At 37.6% G+C, this 25086-nt stretch overlaps 2 protein-coding genes across 9 annotated transcripts in view; one reads left to right on the top strand and one right to left on the bottom strand.

Annotated features, from left to right (window-relative positions):
• Positions 1–13142, bottom strand: part of LOC129727768 (sodium/potassium-transporting ATPase subunit alpha) — a 182397-nt gene extending 169255 nt beyond the window's left edge. For 3 of the 5 annotated variants that reach the window (XM_055685945.1, XM_055685926.1, XM_055685936.1), the window contains exon 1: positions 12744–13142. In XM_055685945.1, the coding sequence (XP_055541920.1) occupies positions 12744–12767 (24 nt within the window). In that variant the 5' untranslated portion in view covers positions 12768–13142. The remainder of the gene's footprint in view (positions 1–12743) is intronic. The other 2 variants (XM_055685989.1, XM_055685915.1) reach the window with 1 other exon arrangement.
• A 7911-nt stretch (positions 13143–21053) lies between these two features.
• On the top strand, positions 21054–24566 carry LOC129731707 (uncharacterized). 4 transcript variants are annotated; one of them, XM_055691933.1, is made up of 5 exons: positions 21054–21085; positions 22414–22458; positions 22608–22764; positions 22815–24003; positions 24060–24566. In XM_055691933.1, exons 1-4 carry the CDS (start codon positions 21077–21079, stop codon positions 23072–23074), a joined length of 471 nt encoding a protein of 156 aa, XP_055547908.1. In that variant the 5' UTR covers positions 21054–21076; the 3' UTR covers positions 23075–24003; positions 24060–24566. The 4 variants fall into 4 exon arrangements, 2 of the variants coding, with proteins under 2 accessions (XP_055547908.1, XP_055547901.1); XR_008729065.1 differs by lacking the exon at positions 21054–21085 and adding an exon at positions 22036–22293; XM_055691926.1 differs by lacking the exon at positions 21054–21085 and adding an exon at positions 22036–22275.
• The last annotated feature ends 520 nt before the right edge of the window (positions 24567–25086 follow it).

Below are 25086 nucleotides of genomic sequence, written 5' to 3'. Positions count from 1 at the left end.
CTTAGGCCATTTTCTTTTTTGGCTTTTTCTGGCCTTTAAAAGGCGTTTTTGGCCTAATTTTGGTTATTTTCTATTTTGGCTTATTTTGGCCTTTAAAAGTCGTTTTTGGCCATTCTGAGCTTACTTTGGAATCATTTTGTATTTTGGCCTTTTCTGGCCTATAAAAAGCGTTTTTAGCCATTCTGAGCTTAATTTGGGTCATTTTCTATTTGAGCTTTTTCTGGCCTTTAAGAGGCGTTTTTGGCCATTCTGGGCTTTATTTGGGATCATTTTATATTTTGGCCTTTTCTGGACTTTAAAAAGCATTTTCGGCTATTTTGAGCTTAATTTGGGATCATTTTCAATTTTGGCTTTTTCTGGCCTATAAAAGGCGTTTTTAGCCATTCTGCGCTTAATTTGGGTCATATTCTATTTTGGATTTTTCTGGCCTTTGAAAGGCATTTTTGACCATTTTGAGCTCAATTTGGGATCATTTTGTATTTCGGCCTTTAGAAGGCGTTTTTTGACATTCTGAGCTTAATTTGGGATCATATTCTATTTTGTGCTTTTAAGGCCTTTAGAAGACGTTTTTGGCTATTCTGAGCTTAATTTGGGATCATTTTTTATTTCGGCCTTTCAAGGCCTTTAGAAGGCGTTTTTGACTATTCTGAGCTCAACTTAGGTAATTTCTTTTTTGGCTTTTTCTGGCCTTTAAAAGGCGTTTTTGGCCATTCTAAGCCTAATTTGGGTTATTTTCTATTTTGGCTTATTTTGGCCTTTAAAAGTCGTTTTTGGCCATTCTGAGCTTAATTTGGGATCATTTTGTATTTCGGCCTTTTCTGGCCTATAAAAGGCGTTTTTAGCCATTCTGAGCTTAATTTGGGTCATATTCTATTTTGGATTTTTCTGGCCTTTGAAAGGCATTTTTGGCCATTTTGAGCTCAATTTGGGATCATTTTGTATTTCGGCCTTTAGAAGGCGTTTTTTGACATTCTGAGCTTAATTTGGGTCATTTTCTATTTTGGCAATTTCTGGCCTTTAAAAGGCGTTTCTGGCCATTTTGAGCTTAATTTGGGATCATTTTCTATTTCGGCCTTCTTAGGTCTTTATAAGGCGTTTTTGGACATTCTGAGCTTAATTTGGGATCATTTTCTATTTTGGCCTTTTAAGGCCTTTAGAAGACGTTTTTGGACATTCTGAGCTTAATTTAGGTCATTTTTTGTTTTGGCATTTTCTGACCTTTAAAAGGCGTTTTTGGCCATTCTGAGCTTAATTTAGGATCATTTTCTATTTCGACCTTTTAAGGCCTTTAGAAGACGTTTTTGGACATTCTGAGCTTGACTTAGGTCATTTTCTGTTTTGGCATTTTCGGGCCTTTAAAAGGCTTTCGTGACCATTTTGAGCTTAATTTGGGATCATTTTCTATTTTGGTTTTTTCTGGCCTTTTGTATTTTGTATATTCTGGATAATTCTGAAATTGAAACTTCGCTTCTATTAAGCGGATGGTTTTGCAGTAAACTCAAGGTCAAAAACACTATACACAGATTTACTTAGTAATGTTATATAAGGGTCAAATAGTCATAGTTTTTGGCTATCCAAGATGACCGCTCTTTGTTCCGGAGTAAAAAATAAACCCCGACTATATTGAACAGTTAATCACAGCAATAATTCATGCTCCCCAGATTCCCATTGCTGGTAATTAGCGATACTGTCCAGTGGAAACCGGTTGCTAAACGCGACGCAAACTGGTTACTTTCGTCATCGCAACTTCGCCGCACAGGGAAAATCCCTGAATAGCCACACGTGCCACTCTACCTGACTGAAAAGTCCCCGATGCGCCGATCAATAACCAAAAACAGGCTATCCTCTGTTTGCGCTAGCGTATGAAGTAAAAACGGCACAAGCCATCCCGCGATTTGTGGCCGGACAAACAAAAATTATTAGTTTGACCCAAGCCAAATCAGCGTTTATCGGTTATGGAAATTGCGCATAACTTGATGGATGGCAGGCGGCAGTGCAGAAACTTCCAATCCAACCGTGGCTACCACTGCTTACCACCGGACGGAATGTCGCGAGATATGTGACAAGTACGTGTTACGGAGGGAATTCGTTCTACCGGTTTTTTTTTTCTAACACTCTTATACTCGTGAAATTAAATAGCGCAAAAAAAACTTCCCCACGCAAATAAGAAGCTAGCGTCCTGCTGACGGTAAGCCGTGGAGGTGGCAACGAAAAATACATCGTTTCTGCGATATAAGGTACGCGGGAGACAACAGTGACGCAAGCGACACTTTTGCAGTGTGTGGAAAATTTCCTCTCATTGTTTTGCCAGAACCACAACAATCATCAACCAGTCAAACCAATTGATATAAATTCCTCAAAAAAAAAAAACAACAACAAACTCTTATTAGCTCTTTGCTCAATAACACATTTATCGTAATACACTGATCGCGAAACGTCAAAACAGTGTTTGCGATAACCATGCGATGTTTACGCCGATTTTGCTATCGCATATTTTCCGAACAAGCAACACGAAGCCGGGTCCACGTTCTCGCCGCTTTGCATGATGGCTTACTCGCGAAACCTGTTCCATGTCAATAATTCACGTACACACTCACACACAAACACATAGACAGCACCGATTCAGAGCTGATGATTCGGATGGTTTCACCACTCAGCGCACAAGGAGAATCTCCTGATTATTGGTTTGCGCGGCCCAAGTCGAGGTGAGACTTACGCTTTTTTTCCTTCTATTTTTGCGAAATAACATTTACCAGATAGTCCCTCCTGGATTCGAAACGAATCTTCGACAAAATGCAACATCGTTGTGAGATGCAGCTCACCACGCGCAGCCGCTTTCAAAACCGCTTAGCACCGGTAGCTTTTGGTTCGGAACCAAAACAAAACCTCAAACCCCACGAAGCAACGAGCTCGCAGGCGAGGTCGCAAAATTGCGCAAAGGAAACCCCAGAAGATCTGGAAAAATCCGGATATTTCTCGGGGATCGATCGATTCAGCTGACTGTGGTGTTTTTTGTTTGTATTTTTTCTTTTCAGCTCTCCACTCGAGACGGCAAAAATGTAAACAAACCGCTCTCTCCTTGTGCCCAGTCGCGAACCAGCCGGCTTCCGGACTGGGTAGGAAATTTATCGCCTCTATCCGGTATTGGGTCACGATCCGGTGATAGCTTCAAGCGATTTGAACTGGTGACGCCATCCCGTAGCGGTTAGCTGCATGCGCGTCACAGTACCTTAGATCGTGACAATGTAATCAAGTCGTAGAAATAGTCGTAGACATCGTAGAAATTAGGCCCAATTTTCAACGTGGACTGATGAACGACAAGTCACAACTTTTGAACACGCAGACAGACCTTGAAAGCCGATCGACCCAGTTTTCGGTGGTTATCGGCGAGCGGCCACTGACTGGGGCGGTGCGATTCGGACTGCGCCATACCAAACACGAAGCAATTGATTATCACAACATCGACACCCAGAGTTCAGTCGATAGATAAAAGCCCCACACTGAAACGAAACCGAGCCGTTCGCGCCGGTTCAAACCAGAAGTGTTGCCAAGCTTCGGACCGGTTTCGAAGAACTAGTGTCGCAGCGTCAAACGTGTGGTTTGTGGACGACGCTACTACCACTATCTCACTCTGCTGCTAGGGTTATGCAGTCGATTCGAGTCGTGGAGATTCGTAATAGGTAAGCTTAAGGATAGCAACGCTGCAAACCGATGGCCCTTGAACGCTACTAAGACCACTTAATTTGCATCAAATAAACTGCAGATAACAACGTGAACAAGTAATATCCCTTGATATACGTTAGATAACAATGACAATGAAATCTGCGAACCACCGGACTGGCATGGTGGAAAATTTCGCTCAATTTTGCCAAATAACTAATCGGTTTGTCGCTGCTATTTTTAATTGAAATAAATTTTTGCTGACATCCTCAGAAGGGTATACAGTCAAATTTCGCTGGTTGGGTTTTTAATACTTGAGCAGCATTTTAGTTGGGACTTTGCTGGTTGGGTCATGGCCCAAAAAGAAAGCAGCTGAATGTCAAAACTGCTTATCAAACTAGAGTTGATAACCAGACGTCAAATTTTCGAGGCGGGTTGCTGGATTGTCATATTTTTCCGTTATTTATTGCGTTACAAAAACAAAGCGAACAAGTATTCATGAGAAATATCAACATTAAACGAAGAAATTATGTGTTTCGCCTCTGCCACTCAGTTCCAATGAGCTTGGTTCTCAACCTCCGTAACATCTTTTTCTACAAGATGAGTGACCTTGTTCAGCGATTGTATTACCTCAATAAACTCCTGATTTGTTGTTGGTTCCGCAATAACTATCTTTCGTCCTGATCCCGAACTATTGTTGACAGAAAATGTTTGGGCTAACTGTCAAATTGCCGCAAACGCAGCCACAACGTATCCATTGTGTTTGAACCTTAAGTACCGCTAGAGCTGCGGAAAGTCAATATAATACTACTGATACGACGCCAGAATTATGCAACACCAGAATCCGTCATCTACAATGCATGGTTCAATAGTTTAATACAAATGAGTTTGCGATGTTTCAATGATTTTTCTAGCGTCAGTTCTCACTCTCATTTTTTTCTTGCTTTCTTTTGCGCTCATTCGGGGGTGGCTGTACTGAGATTGAACCAGCAGAAATATCAAGTTCATTTTGACAGCATGATATTATGAGAATAACCAACAGATAATCAATGATGTTTTGTCTATTAACCCTCTAGTGCCTAAATTAATTTCAAGGCGGGCTTCGGTGAAATCACTATGAAACACTTTTTAAGTATTTATTGAAGCTTTTTAGAGGTTTAACTTAAACCCGCCAAAAGGCGGTATTGGGCACTAGAGGGTTAATATGTATGATAATGATATATGGTCGGCGTGCGATCAGACCGAACCAAGCGCTTTTTTTATTTAAATTGAGTCATTGACCCCAGTGGATATGAAAATTAGTAATCTATATCGATCATGTTCATAACGATATTATATCATTATATACTGAACTCACAAATATATACTGAAACAAATAGCAAGTTGTTAGTTTATGTTTTTTTAAATTTGAATCAACGTATGAGCCTCAAAACTTACACAGTATCTTCCAACACACATCACACACGATTAAAGCCGTCGGAGAAATGTTCACGCAAAAGTTGAAGTCTTGTACAATCATTGTGTCTTCCCGATTCGCACAAATGTTGCACAGAAATCGCACAATAAATGTGTGAAACCCATAACGCAACAGTTGTACTGCGAATACATTGACATAGAATGAAATCAGAATATGTATCATATACCGACACTTTATTTCTCACGTCGAGTGTATTAGTGACTGCACGCGCTTTTTTCTCAAGCGACGAGAGAAATTCCTCTCTCGCTCGTAGAATTTCCATGTATGTGCGACAAGAAGACACGTCACATATAAATTGCAGGTTGCTCTTTCGCTTCTCTTTCTATTCAGAGGAATGCATGAAGAAAAAGTATCTCGAAAGCGTGTTTGCAAAAGAATTGAAAAGCGTAGCATATGTCTCGTCCTCAAGCAGAAAGGAGGAGAATGGTTTTGCTTCTCGCTCGCTTTGCAATGCTGCTTGATACCAGTTGAAACTGTTTAGGTGTAGTAGTTTGAAGCTGCCAAATACATTGGAGAAACGCTAGAGCATTAATTGCGTTATGCCCAACACGCAATCATTGTACTGGTTCCGAATTACATCAACAATTGCGCTAAAAACGCACAATTTTGTACTGGTTTCGCACCATCCAACTTTTGCGTGTTGCGTCAAAACGGGAGAAAGTGTTGCAATACAGAGGCAGAGTGTGCCAGAGACTGTGGTAGTCATCTGTTCAGCGTGTGAAAGACCGTAGCATGCCGGAGTAAGCAGTGCTTAAATTATTCGTGTCCGTTCTATAGTTTACTGCGGATCTCTCACATGCGATGTGGCACATCTCTAATACTTGGAGTGCATGAGTCCTGTCGTCTGAAGTTAGTATTTTGGTATTGGCTATGTCAAAACTATGATTTTCTTCTATTGCATGCTTCATTAACGCGGGCTTTTTTAAATCGTCATCTCTCACGTCCCGCTCAGTATTTGAAGCTTTAAACTGTTCGTAGCGCTTTATAAGGGAGCGGTGTGCGGAGAGACGGTTTTTCTTTTTTTTTTTAAGGGGGGATTTGTTAGTAGCTTAAGTATTTATGATAAATATTAGTGAATAATGAGTATGTGTGTCCAATCACAAATGGTGACTTCTCAACACTGTTAGAAATTTGTAATTTTAATTGTTAGGATTTGTTTGCTTTCGCAATTAGGACTTATCATTCGTATGGATTTAAACCTACTTGTCAGAAAAGGGGAAGTAAACTTACAACTAACTTAATTGCTAACTTATTGGCTATAAAGAGAGCTTATCGTAGCAATTGAGGGTTGCAACGATTTTTGTCGAAAATTGTTAATAATTTTATTTGACATAGCTTCTAATGGTTCAACACCAGTAAGTCTATGTAATTCGAGTGTACCAAACCAAGGAGGACGCTTCAAAATCATTTTCAGAATTTTATTCTGGATCCTTTGGAGCGTTTTCTTCCTTGTTGAACAGCAACTTGACCAGATCGGTACAGCATAAAGCATTGCTGGTCTAAAAATTTGTTTGTAAATCAAAAGTTTGTTCTTTAAACATAGTTTAGAATCCCTGTTTATTAGAGGATATAAACATCTCGTATATTTGATGCACTTGGCTTGTATACTCTCAATGTGCTCTTTGAAAATAAGTTTTTAATAAAATAAGATGATTTATATTCAATAAAATAAGATGATTTTTTTTCTATATAATTTATATAATTTATGTTATTTTTGAATTTTTCCAAATTTATTCGCAATTTTTTACACATTTTTGTAGTGAACGAGCTTTAATTGCTGTAGAATTTGAAAAGTACATTTAGTGCCAAACGAAAACAGTAAGTGTTGTTTATGAAAATCTGTTATAATTTGGCTGAGATATGACTTGATGTTTTCCACCATATACTCAGATTTCATCAAATCATCAGATTTCATCTCAGCATAATTATAACATATTTTCATTAACAACACCTATTGTTTTCGTTTGGTACTAAAAAGAACATTCCAAATTTTACAGCAATTGAAGCTCCAACATTACAAAAATGTGTGAAAAATTGCGAATTAATATGGAAAAATTTGAAAATATCATATCATAAATATCATCATTTTAAAACTATTCATCACATATAGGTAAACTTTTTAGACATACATGTTTCAAATGCTCTATTTTTCGCCTTTCCAAAACAGCCAAAATAAAAAAAATCGGTTGAAAAATAACCGTATTAAACATAAAAAGGCGAGCTAAGGTAAAAAACAGGGTTTTGAACATAACTTATAATTTTCGGGGTATTTGAAAGACTTCAAGTAAATGCGCAAGTAACATTTGACTAAAGCTACAACCCACACTAAATCACATCAAAAGTTCTAGGCATTTTTTCATCATTTGTAGCACCGTGAAATAAATGTGCGATAGAAGCCAAAAATTTTGGTTTTCTTTTTAAAATATATAACTTAGCCAAATATCAACCGATTTCCACGAAACTGCTTTCAATTGATTCGGAATTGAATATACTTTTGAAATTATAGTGTATTTGTGGTATGTTTCTCACAAAAAAGAGACGGCAAATTTAAAATTAAATTGAAAAATTGCGTGAAAGTCTATAAAATTAGATATAAACTCAAATAACTTAACATACACTAGGTCACTTCAGAAGTTCTTGTTTTTTTTTTCATTTGTAGCACAGTGTAATAATATAAATAACATTATAATAATAATCAACACAATAATTGCATTCGATTTTTTTTTTATTACGCTTGACTTATCACACCGCCGGTCTTAGTTTCGCATGACTTAACAAAACTAAATACTAGCGGGGTCTGTAGGGCTTATTCGAAGTTTATACTAACCCTTAAACCACTAACAAAACCTCGTGACTAACGTCCATCCATTGCACTCATAGATATAATGTAGCATTACTAACCCTTCCCACTTCTTTGACAACTACTACTAATATTACTCTTATTATTTTTATTTTTCTATATATACATGTGTGTATGTATATGTATGTGTTTTCACCCGTATGCTTTATGTTTTTTTTTGCTCATTCAGCTATTTTAACTGCGCGAATTTATTTGTTCCCAGTGTCAATCCCAGTTGCGATCTAATGGCAATTTCGTTATTCGACCCAGCTCACCCACTTTCGCTTGATTTTGACCCAGTATTGACCCGGCGTGCTGCCCGGAGCGCGCCGTAGATTTGTCAGTTTCGATCCACCGCCATTCGTGCTTGGTTCATAGGCAATTATCGAGCATCTCTTTCTTGCTTGCGTCCTAAATCGTGATGCCGTTTCTTTGTTCTTGGGTAGATTTGCACTGACCCAGTGGAATGAAAATTCGCTAGAACTGCTGTCAGAACGATTCTATTTCGCTTTGATCCGAACCATTATTGCGCAGTTGGCACCCTAAAATGGATAGTTGCGCAGCGTTTTTTTTTATCTCTTTAGATTACGTCGTGAGTCACACTATCGTTTCACTATTCCAGGTGTTGGCACTGACTCAGTGGAGTGGATAAATTGGCTATCAGTTCTACGTTTTTGGTAGAATGAATTTCATTGGGTGATTGGGTGGTGGTATATGTTGGCGGTCTGAATGTGGATGTATGTGACAGTACTTTTCGGCTATGTCGTTAACCACTCCCTTTTTTTTGTTTTTTTTTTTCGGTTGCGAGACAAAATCTCTATAGATCAACGAGAACGACCAGAAAAACCATGGCAAGCAAAGCAGTAACGCGGACGGACTTGCATGGGACATGTCGAAAGGAGCGACCGAGGATAGAATGGGAGGACGGCATGAAAGAGAGCAACAGACGCAACGACCAGTGACACAAGTAAGACCACCGGCATTAGTATCGATGCAATGAGGCCTTGGAACAACAAAGGTATAGTCAACTCTGGTCAAGGTGATATGAACCCGTGACAACAGGTACGTTCTCCATTTACAACACATAAGGGGCCATCCACATACCACGTGGACAGATTTTTAACGATTTTAACCCCCCCCCTTCCCCTCCGTGGACAACTATAAATATAAATTCTAAAAAAAATTGTATGGACCGTGCACATTAGTCAGACCCCCCCCCCTCCCCTCAAAGCTGTCCACGTGGTATGTGGACCTTCAGTCCAGAGTAAATTCGCTCACATGTGCTCTATTGGTTGCCAGTGATCAGTTCGTCAGACTGAATTGCTCCTGGAGGTTTTGACATTATAACCTGGGCCTAGTGTAGAAGTAATTCGCTTACGGCGACCAGCTAGACAACCCACCCTAAGAAGAAGAAGAAGAAGAATATCCTTCCACTCCAGAAGGTGACCTTTTTCGACGCAACAAGTGGTCGCACGCATTGTAACAATGATTATGTCGTGACTTCAATCCAATGGACTAAATCTAGTTGAACAAGTATTAAATTAAAATCGACTATCCAAGTTAATCCACTCTCAATTAATTTACCAATGGCAGGACAAACGCTTGCGCAACTAGGCTGACACAGTAGAACAGATGAAATTTATAAATTCCAGGAATCTACACACTTCATGGCACTGAAAATATCACGCTGCCTAAACGATTTTTATATTTAAAATATCACCTCGAGCTGCACTGCAGTGATATTTCCGAGTGAACTCTGTTAACACACGGCGGTTGACAATTTAAGCCCGAAAATGAGAACAAAAGAGACGAGATATTGAATCACTTATAGGACCTCCACGCTTGCTGGTCGATTGCATGCTCTCAATGGAGAAAAAACGAAGGCGATGATATTTTCTTTCTCATCATAGTCAACATGCAGCTTGGATTAATCGCAGCTCTGAGTACCTCATCATCAACATCCTTTCTAATATACGGTAAAGATGGGTGTGGCCAACGATAATGACTATCAGGCCTACTTCAGCTTAGATTGGTTCAAATGTTGCTCCCAAACATTGTACCTCAAGTAATCGGAGAGAAGCTGTTAGTCATCAGTCTGCAATCAACGAAATATAACGTGCTTACGTTACTCTTAAAAATATAACGAAGAAGACCATCCCAAAATGTTTCAACCCCTTTTGAATATGATAGTTGTCAATCTAGAGACCAAAATGCAATATTTTAATTTTTCAGTATTTACACCAAAAAACGGATTTTCAAGCGGATATAAACGAAAAACGTGATTAGAATGAGGTCGATGTTTTGTACCATTTTTGAGTAATGCAGAAAACTAACCCGCGAAAAATAGACTCTACTGTATATGACATTTGTCTGTTGTCCTGGTGTAATGGGGTCTTTCAGTTTGGTGAAAATGAATTTTTTTTTTCGGTTTGACGGCTTGCAGTCAGCCCGTTCACTTTGAGCGTTTTTGGAAGTTTTTCCCCCACGCATGGAGCATACGGCGTGGCATTATATTTGCCCATGCTAATACACTCAAGTCGCTTTTTACGCGGAGATACGTGCCGCGTAAAAATAAACCGCGTAAAACAACGCGTAAATCCCGAAATCCACGTAAAAAAACCGCGTTAATTCTGCAATCCGAGTGAAGAGAAACCGAAATCCGCGCAAAAAATTACCGCGTAAATTCCGGAATCCGCGTAAAAAGCGACCTTATTTTATACGTATATTTCGTTGAGTTAAAAATGAAAAAAGCATCATCCAACAATGCTAACATGTAAACAAAGATTCTGAATAAATCTCAGTAAATGGACAAAAAATCTCTCAAGCATTCGCCGGCTCTTACTCATCTATGAATTTGCATTTTTAGGAATTTACTCTTTCGAAATTATGCTGGTGAACACTAAAGATAAAATGAAAATAATAAGGTTTTTTTTTCTTTTTGGAATTCTAGGTTTTACCGTTATTGCAAAATTCGAAACCACAAATTATTTATTTGTTACTTTTATTTTACATTATTATTACATTTATATTTTACTGACGTTGTTATATTAGTTTTTGCACTTTTCTATTTTCTGATATTTTTGTATCCATTATATATCAGTTTCGATACATTATATCATTTTCGGTTGTCAATTTCATGTTATTTATTGTTTATATTTTACATTTTTACATTTATTCCAGCAAATTTTCGAATGATTAAGCTTTCCATTAAGTTGCTCAACATCTTTAAATATTTTGTTCACTTTGTTCCTATTTTAGATGGAATTTTGTCAGTTTTTCGTTAATGTAATTCAACCTATTACTGTTAGTTTTATTTTCACTTTTGGCAATTAATAATTACTTACTTCGATTTTTCTAAATAACCTTCAAATTTTGTTAGGGGCCATCCACATACCATGTGGACAGCTTGTGGGGGGTTGGCAAATGTCCACGGTCCATAAATTTTTTTTAGAATTTATATGGACAGTTGTTCACGGAGGGGGAGGGGGAGGGGTCAAAATCGTTAAAAATCTGTCCACGTGGTATGTGGATGGCCCCTTACGTAAATAAACTGTTTCTCATTCCTTTTGCGTTTGGTTTCATTTGATACATATTTTTCAAAAATATTTTGCCTCTCTATTCACGAACAATGCTAAAATAAATTTGTTTATTATTCGCAGTATTCAGTCTCGGAACTTTATAATACAACCATGCAACGCAAAAAGTGTTAACTCCTCTGCGCAAGTGATCACAGCAGGATCTCTCTCTTCCCATCTTTCGACCAACCTCTAACACATACCCTTTGATTGCTTCTCTTTGCGAAGGAATTTTACCATAACGACCGAAAAAACGTAAACAAACCCGATCGAAGCATAGGCAGCATTAGTGGGGCAAGCAAGCGCTACCTGCATTCTTTTCTCTCTCTCTCTCTCTCTCTCTCTCTCTCTCTCTTCCCTCCCTAAATTGCGAAACTTTTGCTGCCTACGACCTCGTATCGTACGACGGATCGTAGATCATTAAAACTAATTAGTTTTTGAAAGTTTGCACCGTCGTCTCCGCTTATTAATGCCTGTTCCGAGCGACTAATGAATCTTTCCTGAACGACGGCTCCGTTGGCTAATCATCGGCGGCGGGATCAAAATATATAAAACACACATTTGGTAGGTAAATCAGCCAAATTTTTGGCACACAACTTGGCTGTGTTGAGACGCAACTGCTTGCTTAACAATGTTGCTGATCGATAAATCGATAGCAGGGATAAATTTGAACATTTGCATGTGCAATGCTTGTGAGGGTCCCGATGCCAACTTGAAGGCGCATAAAATTGAAGCTTTCTTCTACTATGCTCCTAGGCTCGGAGGTTCAACCGAGCCCTGAACGGGGCGTTTCCTCGGACTCGATTATGAAACGTTTGCTGTTGTTTGTTATTGTTGGTAGATGAGAACTTATCTCGACGTATCGCTTAAATTGGTGCTAAGTGGAGAAGAATTTACATGCACGTTTTCTTAGTCACCGATTTGTTGAAGTAAATATTACTGATAAACCAGCTCTAGACCAAGTAGAACTTTAGTAGCAGATTTTTTTGCATTTAATCCACACTCGATAATGCCATCCCTATCTGGCAGCCTGACTGGTTCGGAACTGTCATCGTAAGCAACATTGTTGGGTGGGGATTATAGGGCGGGACCATGGAAAATTACCGCGGACGGTACCTTCCACAGGAACCGTTTCGCTTACGGAAAGGATTAATAAAATACCGAATCAGTTAGGAATTGTTCAAAAACTTACCTCCTCTTCGATCGATCTCGCCATATTATAAACCAAACACACTCAAAGCCTTGCAATAATACTTGCCTCTGCAAAGGTATTCTCACCACACCGCAGAACACTGAGCCGAAACTGAGCTACAACGACCGCGACCTGTCGAAGGCCCTGAGTTGCTGTTTTTTTTCTAATATTGCTTCTTCTTGCTCACGCTCTTCTACTGTTCTCAACAGAAAGAATCGACCGTCGCGGAATGAGTTTTTGATTAAATAATACACCGACCCTTTGATGCGAATGAATCTTACGATGCAATCCCGCACTTGGAATCCGCACAGAAATCAACTGTCACCATTCGACCTCACGCGAACGTCAACGGTAAGAATTTTTCCCTGCAGAAATTATCGTACCTGACACTACGAACGACGGGTTCGTGGACAGCAGAGGCCAACCGCGGCATGAACGGTGGAAACAAAACCACAAGCAAGAAGAAAACCTCTTTCTATCCGCGTAGGCAAACAAATAACAAAACGAAACGTCAAATGAAACACCACACACTTGTCAGATTTTGTTGCCAAAGCAGCGTAGGGGTGAAAGAGAAGTCAAAACATTCAGCAACAACAAGGCGAAAGAAGAAACGCGAGAAACCTGTTTTTGATAGCCCACTATGCGGCTGGTGCGCGAGCGCAAGCGAAAGCAGTGCATAACAAAATAGAAAAAAAGCAAGATTCGCTCCGTACAAGGTAGATAAAATAAGGGTATCATATTGTGTCGTACGCGCAGAATGTTACATGGCTAGCCGCTGATAAATGCTATGTTATTTGTTGAAAAGTTCATTATGACGATCTAATTGGTTCACAAAAATTCCTTTCTTATGCGTGAAATAGCTTTCAAATCGTGGCTGAAGCTACTTTGTGATTGAGAGGCATAAATGAAAACGTAAGTGTAGAGCTTGGCAGCTGTGAAATGATGACGATAGCGCACTCTAGAGACTAATAGCACAAACAACAAGTAGCTCAGTTTAGGTAGCCACACTGAAAATAATAAAGATTATATCTCGACAAACATTTCAAAAGGTCCTATCTGCTTTCATCGTTTTTCCGAAGCGTAATTTCATTTTGGTAATGGCTCAGCTTCAGTAACTCTCCCAAATGTGGTTTTCGTTCAGAAGGCTAGAGTGATCCCTCCGCTATCAACTTGTGCAAATAACGTGCCGGAAAAGGTGTTTATTAAGATGTGGTAATTGAATGAAAGTGATCGATCAAAAAATCGGTAAAAGCAGATAGGACCTTTTGAAATGTTTTTCTAGATATAGCCTGTTCACTGCGCATAAAGAGAGCTGAATGTTGTAAATAAATTTTTATGCCTTTTATATTCAAAGTTATTTTTATTCAGAGTGACAGAGAATACAAGGGTTTTTGCATATTAACATTAATTTTGAAGTGTGCAAGATGAAATTTATTTTTCCTCTATATCAAGCCAAACTGAGCAAGTAAAAACTTACAAATTTCAGTGACGGTGGAAATAGTGCTTAGAATGTCATACAAAACTTTTAATAATTTTCTATTGCCAGCGATCTGCCTGACTAATACTAGCGTATCAAACGGCTTCGGCAATGGTTTGCTTCGAGAGGTTTTCTGCGCAGTTTTATGAAAACAATCTGGCGAAGAAAACTGCAGCCGAACACGTTCGATATCCTATTTTTATTTTCATTTCGAAAACATCAACACAAATCTTCAAGCACTTTTAAATTTTTGCTACTGTAGAAGTACAGAATGATAAATGAAACGGATTTCCAGTAAAGATAACGAAAACCGCTTTTTGACACTTCCATTCCCTTGCGTAGTATTTTCATTAATTTTGTATTTAATTATCAGTAACTTAGTATTTATTCACTTTGCTTTTAATGAGCCAAAAAGTTCATAAAGTTCATGACTGCGAAGCGATCAGGACGTCTATTGAAGAATTGACAGTCGTACGAGCTATCGTACGAGAGGCGAGATAAAAACGAAGTCTATCAGCTCCTAAAAAACAGAACAAATTGAAAGTGAGTTTTTTGTCCATGTGCGACATCATGTTCATCTAGTTCCGTAATAACCCGTTCACACTACACTACTTGATATCAAAAGTCATACACCAAATTTCTCGTGAAAACTAGATGTATGGATACTGATAACAAGATATGTGATATCACATGATATCCGCTATAGTGTGAAGAAGGCGTAAGGGTAGAATAGCACTCCAGAAGCCTTGCCAAGCGGTAAAAAACATCGAGAAACGGTACGAGATTTCATTCCATAAACAATTTATGTTCAAAAAGATTGGTTTGACCAGATAAGATAAAGTTATTTAGGTCTGATGATATCACATTGAAATTTCACTGGATTGCATAATTTCTTATGCAGGCTCATTTCATTTGGTCTATTTCAGCGAGAATGACAACCAAAACATACATCAAAGCTGGTATCGCAATAGTTTACGGAATCAAATCAATGTTTTGGAATGAACGGCGCAATTTTTAAGCCCTAATCCAGTAGAACATTTTTGATCTAGGTATATTGAAAATGAAGATTCAATAACAGAAGCATTTGGCAATTACGGCAAACAATTGCAACTAAATAAAACAGGTCTGGTAGGATGCATGAGCAACGTGGAATGGTCTCATAAAACTTTTCAAAACTTCTTACAGCAGGGCTGTCCAACGTACGGCGCTGTACCAGCGAGGTCTGGTCACTGTTTAAAATGAAATAAACTCCGTTTACTTACTTAATTACTCAGGTTTATTCCGCTGTTTTTTTCCCTACTCCCTAACGCTCTTCTTCTCTCAACTCAACCCCCCTCTCTCTTCGTTTCAAGGTTCTATCTAATAAGTGCACCCATTCGTACTTTTTCGTAGTGACAGATTCCTACAGGCGCGTGGGCCGACAAAAACTGCATTGTATATTAAAGATCAATCTGTTCTCTAACCATAATGAATAGCTTCATCCTGCAAATATTTAAGTATAATTGGTAAACTTAAATTGAAGTTTATTGTCAGAAGATGCCATATGGCATCACCCGCCGGAAATGGGTTAGAAATTTAACGAATATTCAACGTCAAAAATTGAATTACAAATGGAACAGATATTTAAACCAGCCTTACCGGAATACAGCCTAAAGTGAACTGAATGATGCAGCCAAGATTCGACTCCTCCAGACACCGTTTTTAAATCCAAGACGGAAACTTAAGGTTACTGAGAAACAGCCGAAACGACCAAATGCAGGAATCAGAATGACACTCAATGCCCAAACACAATGGATACGTTACTAACTAGTAACTTTGCTACTGTAAAATGACACCCAAATTAATCCACCTAGCGGTGAGACCCAGCTTTTCTCATACAAACTTATTATTTGCTAAAACAGACTCACACGAACACTTCAATTTTCAGAAAAAAAATACAGATAGTATTTGTTGGATTTATTTTTCATCCTAAATAACAAATTTTTTGTAGCCAACAGTGAAATTATACTTAACATTTAAAACATAACATTCAAACACATGCGAACATACATTAGCACATGCAAATAACATGAAATAAATATGTTTTAAATATAAAAATGACGCGAATTTTTTTTTTGATCGTGGTACTATCGAAACGTCACTGTACTCATAGTTAGGTCGGACTCGATAATATTTCATTCGATCAGATATCATTTTAAATTCGTTTATTTATAGTAGGATTTTTCTTCTATATCAAATATATCATTCTTTTCAATCACGAGCAATGCAGGGAATAACACAATACCAAATTTAAATTTTGTTGATTCCAAATATTTTGATCAAAGCAGCTACAGTTTTAAATAGTAAAATTTTGAATAGTATGAAATTTGTTACTTGTACATTTGAGAGACCCGTTCGTATGACACTAATTAAGTTCAAAAAAGTCGTGTAATCTTTGAGATAATAGACTTTCGTTGTTTTTATAATTTAATACATCAAATGAAATGGGATCCTATAGGGAAGCCAAACTTTACATTTGACACTAAGATTGTTGGATTTAGTCCAGCCATCTTTGGGAAAACGAGTGAATTTGAAAAGTTATCGGAACATGTTGCTTTACACAACTCTTTAACCACGTGTCTGATCATTATAAAATTCATTAAATAACCTTTACTTGGCCCGTTCATTTGATACCAATATTGTTCAAATCGGTCGTGTAATGAAGTTTCGTGATTGTCACATTTTGATACATTACAGACAAAGTTACAATCCGATTACAGTGAAATTTAATAGGGTGTTAAGAGGCAGCTAGGCCTTTAATATGACACTAATTTTGTGGAAATCGGTTCAGCCATCTCTGAGAAAAATGAGTGAGATTAAACAGGCTCTAGAACACGTTTCTTTAAATAACTTGTGAATCACATGTTCAACCTTTATGAAATTCAAAAGTTAAGGGTTTTCTAGGTACCCCTTTTATTTAAAACCAATTTTGTTTAAATCGGTTGTGTAGTTTCTGAGATAATGATGTTTCGTGATTTTTACATTTTGATACATAACCTCTAAGCTTAAAATCCAATTACAATAAAATTCAACCATTTGCAATTAATTTCATGGAAATCGGTCCAGCCATCTCTGAGAAAATCGAGTGAGATTGGGAGAGCGTTACACACACACACACACACACGCACACACATACAGAGAATGCTCAGCTCGTCGAACTGAGTCGAGTGATTTACGACATTCGGCCCTTTTGAGCACTTGTATACCTTTGGGTTTTTCAGTGATTGCTACACTTTTCTAGGAGAAAGGCAAAAAGATCCAGAGAAGAAATATCCATCTGTTTCAATTTTGTGGTATAAAAAAAGTGTATCATTTTCACGGTGACACCCTGTAAATAAAGCAACGAGAGGTCGTCAATGCAGTTTCGTGTGCAACCTAATAATAAATGCTGAACTAACAGTTCAACTTTCAGACCCTGTAATTATCATTAGTTTTTTAATACTATTTTTGGAAGAAAATTATCAACACCTGTAACAATCCGACTATTGAAAGCATGCGGATTTGTTACTTGGCGATAAATTGTTTGTACAGATAAGCGTAACTATAAAAGTTAAGAATGGGTCGAAATTACCCTGCCTTACCCAATAATAGACCATAGTCCGTTTGCTTTTTTCGATTAGTTAATTGTTTGCGAAAACTGTTCTTAACAGGATGATGTCACAAGAGCAAATCAAAGCTTTGGAGCTACATTCCGCTATCGGAACGTGACCTTCTGTTTATTATACAGATACTTTAAGATTTAAGATCTTATTAACGCTAACAAGCTCTACCGAGCTTGGGAGATGATGTCACACATCAATGAAAATTAATTTTTTGTAGAAGAACAGATTGGATTTCGCTTTTTCACAATTAATCAATTGCTCTGAGGTATCCAGCTTTCCACGAGCGGTAGTGGCGGACAGTGCACGCAGCTCGTTTTGACGTTCTCTGTAGGTCAGAGAATTTTCAATCGCAGTACCGGAGTAGAAAACATAACAACGTCGTAACGTAACCTGGCAACTTCAACAAACAATGGGCGTTTTGTTATTTAAAAGGTGTTTTTTGAAGTTGCTATGCTACGTTGCAAAAATTTTATGTTTTTCACTCCGGTACTGCGGTTGATAATAACCCGACCTACATAAAACGTCAAAATGGGCTGCGTGCACTGTCCGCCATTACCGCTCGTGGAAAGCTGGATAAGTATGTCACGAGCTAACGAAAATTAGAGTTATTCCTCTGGATCCGCTTTTCTGGCCATAGAAAAATCATTCGATTTGGCATAAACGTTTGATTGTAAAATTGTTAACTTTCGATTTTCCAGTGTTTGTAATTAAACTAAAAAATCCTGACCTGACAGTGTGTTTTAAAATTCCGTCATTCTTGGTTCGGGTTTTTATAGCTATTTCAATTAAAATTATAACCAACTTTCGACAAAAACCGTTTCAATCACCAATTGCTACTATAAGCTCTCTAAATAGTAAATAATTTAGCAATTAAGTTAGTTGCAAGGTAAGTGGGTTCAAATCCCTACGAACTTAAGCCTCAATCACGAAAGTAAACAAATCACCAGCAACGAGTTTCCGTTTAACCACACCTCTTATTTTTCTATTTTTTAAAGCACTTTACTTTACATTGAAAGTTTGATAGTTCTAAAATAGATTTAAAGTATTTGATTGGCTATATTTTTTGAAAAATTGAAAATTGTAAAAATGTTGAATATGTTTTTGACGTTTTCTGAATGTTGAATCGTGAACCTTACGTTCTAGCAGCACTGTAAAATATTGTTCATCCTAAACTTTCGACAACATTCTTCTTTTTGATGATTTTAGATCATTACATACAAAAAATAACCTCACTTTTTTGACATTTTCCACGGGTTTGTTAACAAGGTAGTAGATTTTTTTTTCATTCACTGTTCAGTGATAAAAGTAAAAATGAATGATACGAGTACGGAAAAGATCGGACAACTCTCCGCCTATGCGAATTCGTTACAACTAGGCAGTGAAGCAATTTTTAACAACACACTGTATCTTCCGCATTTTCATTCGAGCCGAAAATTATACAAGTCGATGTAAACAAACCCGCGACCACTGTCAAATCTCTTTCTTTTTCTTTTTTAATGTGACGTCACCGTGCGATGATCTATACCGTTGCCATTAGCAATACTCAGAGAGAGAGATATAGAGATAAATGACTTTTCACCTACGCACACTAGTTAACGTGTAAACCCGTGTAAAGATGCTTTTGTTTCCTCCAAACTGTAAATCATCGCATCTCGTTGCTTAGACTTTTATCACTTTTTACCATTTTTGGTCGATTATGTTCAGCAGCTTCTTCCGATTTCTGATCACGAATGAAAAAAATTTATCAGAGACAAGTTTAAAACATATAATGGGTCTTCAACTGAATATTTGTCCTGCTGCCAAAAACATAGCATTGCAAACAAAACAGGTATTTGTAAATATTTTCCTCAACTAGTTGCACTAACACGTTCGTACGTAAAAGGTCTATAGACCATTCTGAACTCAATTCATGAATGAAATTTTGACAGAAAGCTCAGAACCGCTGACATAACTCACGTAAAAGCAACATCATCATCAGCAGGATCCGTGACACCTGTCAGTTCGTAAAATGGTCTATGCGAAGAGAATGTTGTGAGCCAAACGAAAATGTCAAAATTCGAGCCAAACGAACAAGAAAGGTAACACATTGAAATGTGTTGTAATCAAGTATTGCGCAATTTGCACCCTTTTATAGCGAATTTCTTTATTCCACTGTGTGCGGGCAAAACCAGATAATTGTTTGCAATGCCAGATAATTGTTTACGAACTTAGCACGTGCGGTGGTGGGTTGAAGCTGACAAATTTTACAGTGCGCTTCGGGCAGCACGGCAGGTCAAAACTGGGTCAAAATACTGGGTCAAAATCGGAGAATAAAGAAGGGTTTTGACAGCAGTTAGTGCGCTTCCAGGTCAAAATGAGATGAGCTGGTGGAATAAAGAAATTCACTATTAGATATCTGTGCAGAAAATTCATGCACAGTGATTTTTGCTCACTCCCTTCCAACACTCACACAAACGAAGCAGACGAGTGCCATGGATGCACGCAGAGAAATGACGGTAGTTTAAAACAATATCTTTGCATAATAACTTCTACGGATTATTAATTTTTGAGGTAAAAAATATATTCCATTGAATCAGATAAACTTTCTGTTTATCTCAACAATATTGACGGTAGATTCTACTATCTTTTTTAGATTATATTTTGTTTATTGTTTCAACTTACAAATATTATTGCTTCAACAACACATATCCGTACAATCTACAATATTTCTGTTCAACTCAAAAATATTTCTTAATTATACCTAAAAAAAATTCAGCGTGTGTACTCTAGTTGACGCCACTCTATTTATATTTATACTCTATTTATATTATACTCTATTTTTATATAAAATACCTTGAGTTCCCATTTTTGTCAAGAGCCGACAAAAAAAATATTACGCAGATCGTGGTAGATGGGTTCAAGGACCGATTCTGTAAGCTGTCTCCATCAGAACTGGAACGAAGAGCAACGGAAGTAAGGAGGTTTCTAAGTGAACCACAGGTATGCTTTTTTCAATGTTTGCCATCAAAAATGAATCGATTTTCTTGTAATTTTAGGAAGTATGGTATCAATCGTCGTGGAGTACTAATAATGCTGGTCGAAGAATCAAACAGAGAAAGCAAGCGAAAGGAAAACTTTATGATCGTAATATTAATTACAAACCGATCGTTTTCAATGAGGCGGTTTTCCAGTAAAATCTGGTTGTGATGTATACTCCTCAACAACTGAGATAAGCGATGAACAAGGTATGCAAGCTAGTTCTTAAACCTATAGTACGATTTAGCTCGTTCTTATAATACTTCCATTCTTTGTGTAGTGGAAGGAGAAGTAAGGTATACGAAAATGTAAATTTAAAAGTATAAAAGCACTGCGTGAGGAAGTTTTAAGATACCGATTAACAGTTGTCTTTTGTAAAGAGGTTTAATCAGCAAATTCAGCGTAGATCGGTTTCTTTACCATTTGCAGTTACAACTTTTCAATGGTTCATTCTAAAGCCTGTAGTACCCTCTTTGTCTAATGGTCAAATATTTGACCTTCTGACATATTGGTCAAATTTATTTGACATCATGGTTGTTGTTTGCCCCATGTTAGAATCGGAGAGTGACAAATAATTATCTTTGACCAAATTTTTATCTGTCAAAAAGAGACAAATATTTGACGCTCGGTCAAAGAGTGTACTACAGGCTTAAGTAGGAATACATTTAAAAAAGATGCAACTGTAAACTGTGTACATGCAGGAAACATTAATTACGCAACGAATATTAGGTTTACGGGGTGTTAGCCATGAGTTGCACTGATACATATTACCTAAACGCATATAGTAGGCAAAACTGCATAACGTCGGAGTGAGCAGGTTGTTGAAAATGTACAAATATTACGTAACCTAATATATGAATGTATTAGGTTCCCTAACGAGATTTGTCTAAAACCACATTTATTCATATACAGCTGTGTTCAGAAGAATAGCAGTGCACGTTGTTTTTCATACAAACTAGGCAACTTTGACATAGTGTATCTGTTCTCTTTTGTGCAATGGAGCTGAAAATACGCTTGTGAACTACAAATATGCTGTATTTTCCGATTACAAAATATAAAATTCTTTGAAGCACCAACCGAAAATTTGAACACAGTGAAATTGTTCAAAACAATAGCAGTCTTTGATTTTCACATTTCTGTTAAGTTTGGCACTGTACAATTTCACAGTCTTTATATTTCCATTGTTAACATGTACAAACAATTTGAACATTTTTGAAATATTTAAAGTACAGAAATCTGGAGATTAAAAACTGCTATTATTTTGAACAATTTCACTATGTGTTTAAATTTTCGATTGGTCCTTCAAAAAATATATTTTGTAATCGGGAAATTCAGTATATTTGAAGTTCACATGCGAAATTTCAGCTCAATAGCTCAGAAGAGAACAAAGATACAGCATGTAAAAGTTGACTAGTTTGTATGAAAAACATCATGCACTGCTATTATTCTGAACACAGCTGTTAATTATATTTCGAAATATTCACGAATAAAACATTCACACTCCTTATTTCATTCTGAAGATTTTTATATTCTCTAGTTGCAGAATATCAGCAAGTCAAAAAATGGATTATCCACAATCAAGGTGAGTGGGAAGAGTTAAAATATAAGTGGAAGCAAACGTCTCGGTTGAGACTATTTGAACTAGCGAAAAACAACATTACTATTTCGACAAGTACCATTCTTTCGGAGTATTCCGTATTACGCAATCACCAAGCATATCAACTTGTGCAGATTGACTTCCAGCATCGGTATCCGGATAAGGAAAAACTTCTTTTTGATCGTTGGGACCAGTTCGTCTCGGGTCTTCGTCCAATTTTGGAAATCGAGGTCAGTGATGTAGAAGGGAAAGTTCTTCTTAATCGGTTAAGGAATCAGGAAACAACGACTGGTAATTTATAAAAAAAACATCTAAAAGCACCTAAATAATTATCATTTTAGATGGTAAAGGCCTCCTAACAGTATTACTACTGACCCACATTCTGCCAAGTCCTATGTTGACAATCTCGCAAAAGCGTCGCTGGAAACCTTCAATAGTTGAGTCTCGTGAAAGTGTGATAACTCAAATTGAAAGTCTATCAGAACTACATACCACTTTGACGAAACATTTGAATGCCTGTCGTGATAGAGGAATACCATCAACGCCCTTCATCGTGGTTCATGGAACAGACACAACTCGTCCTGAAGGGTTTGCGGTGTAGAATAACGAAGTCTCATACAAGTTGTCAAGCCTACCGAAGGCGCTCGATGTCTGTATTAAGCTGTACAAAACCTATGACATTGAATTTCCCAAGCAATCATCGTTGATTTGGAATTTGCTAGCCTCGTTTTTTACGATTTTCAAGCACCAGCCGATCAAGTTTCTATCTCGGCGCTTTGCTCATCTATTCATAATCATCTATCAAAATCATGATTCACTGCATATCCCCCCGATGCACTTGGAGCAATAACTCACTTCAAAAGTTTTATGATCACCTTAACAAATTCCACGATAATCTCCAGGTTTTCGAATGCAATGTAGGTAATTGCTCCAGAAAATACACCGTGAAGCATTCATTTTATCGACATTTCAAAGCGCACTGCCGTAAAACATCCATTTTGAAGACAACAGAAACATCTAATTCGAGCTTAAACGATTTTACTACTACTAATGCCGAAGAATATTATTCAAACATAGATGATGAGCAAGTAACGTATGCATCGTTTTCCTCAAATTCAATTGATGCACAGGAACAACCACTTGAGAATTTGTTGTACATGGATAAGTTAAATGCTCTAATTGAAAAAATACAAAACGTTTCTGTAGACTTTAACCTGAAATATCTTAACGCAACTACAATTCCACGGAAAACTGTTTTTGATATTCGAAAAGATATCAAATCTAAAATCATAGATCTATTTTCTGAAGCAATCGATATAATGACATCAATCGGTATGGTGACTGAAGAGGGTAAAAACATTTAAAGTAAAATGTTCTCAGCAGTAACAGAAGTAGAGTCAGAGTATAAGCATCTTGCAAGACTGAAAGAGCTTAACCTTTATGTTGATCCGAACGAATTTGTTATCAGCAATGAGCTTTATCCTGGTATGGTACAAAATAAACAAATAATGGATAACAATCTCGTTACAGGTAATTAATTTTCATTACATATTGATGAAGGTAATTCTATTTGTATTTCATTATAGGCATTCTAATGCCCATGCAATTCACTTTGAGGAAATATTTGGAATCGACAGGAGTCATGGCAACTGTTATTAAGAGTATCAAACCCTCTGGTGACGGTTTCATTCGAAGCCTGTTGGATGGTAGAATTTGGAAAACGAGGACTGCAGGTCTAGAATCAAAGATTGTAATTCCACTGAACCTATTCTTCGACGACTTTACTAGAACCGACACCATCTCACCTCATGCAGCGAGCACTTCTGTATGCGGGATTCATTGTTACGTCGCTTGTCTACCTGCAAACGTTTTAACGAAACTATAAAATGTACATGTTGTCGGCTATGAACTGGCAGAAAATAGAAAAAAATACAACAATGAACAACTATTCAGTAACCTTGTAAACACGCTTAGCGAGTTAGAGACAAGTGGCCTCAGCATTAGTTATGACGGAGCAAATTTAACAGTTTATTTTATTTTTTTTTTCTTCATCTATAATTTATTTGACACGGCACAAATACAATTTAATGTTTAACGGCGCCAATTATATCTGGTAGCTTACCTTCTAAAGTATCTTAATAACTAAAAGCAAATTTTTTATCCTCGCTGCCGACTACGAGCTGAAACTTAATGTAACTTAAAGCTAGAATGTTTTGCATTAAAAGCACTGATTTGTTGTTTGATGGTTTTCCATCGCCATAGGTAAGCAGCATATTGAATATGTTCCGCTGCTGGGCCAAGATATTACGGACTGGTTGACTCCCTCGGGACCTGAGAGTATCGTGCGGGTCTAGTTGCTGTTTCCGGATCCGGGGTCTTAACGTGTTCTTGTCGTTTGGTTGGATGTAGGCGGAAGGGAATAGGATTAAACTGGGGCGTGGATGGATTTCAGGAAAACGTATATAAGGGACATGTAGGATAGGTCACGGCTCGCCAAGACATCACGAACAGGAACAGCCGGCTGCCTACTTTCGGCCTGCAGGGAAGCTATTAATTTAGACCTGGCGTCACGGTGTACAGGGCATGAGCAAACCACATGCTCTATGTCGTGAT

This window comes from Wyeomyia smithii, chromosome 1 (assembly GCF_029784165.1).
Source record: "Wyeomyia smithii strain HCP4-BCI-WySm-NY-G18 chromosome 1, ASM2978416v1, whole genome shotgun sequence".
Lineage (NCBI taxonomy): Eukaryota > Metazoa > Arthropoda > Insecta > Diptera > Culicidae > Wyeomyia > Wyeomyia smithii.
The sequence above is the reverse complement of the archived record's forward strand: the minus strand, read 5'-3'. Positions and strand labels throughout refer to the sequence as shown.

Excerpts from the sequence above, each read along its gene's own strand:
- LOC129731707 (XM_055691926.1), top strand. The coding sequence starts at position 22,153 with ATGTGTTTAAATTTTCGATTGGTCCTTCAAAAAATATATTTTGTAATC. Across the intron at positions 22,276-22,413 it reads AGAGAACAAAGATACAGCAT|TTGCAGAATATCAGCAAGTC; the intron begins GTAAAAGTTGAC and ends TATATTCTCTAG. Across the intron at positions 22,459-22,607 it reads ATGGATTATCCACAATCAAG|ATTGACTTCCAGCATCGGTA; the intron begins GTGAGTGGGAAG and ends CAACTTGTGCAG.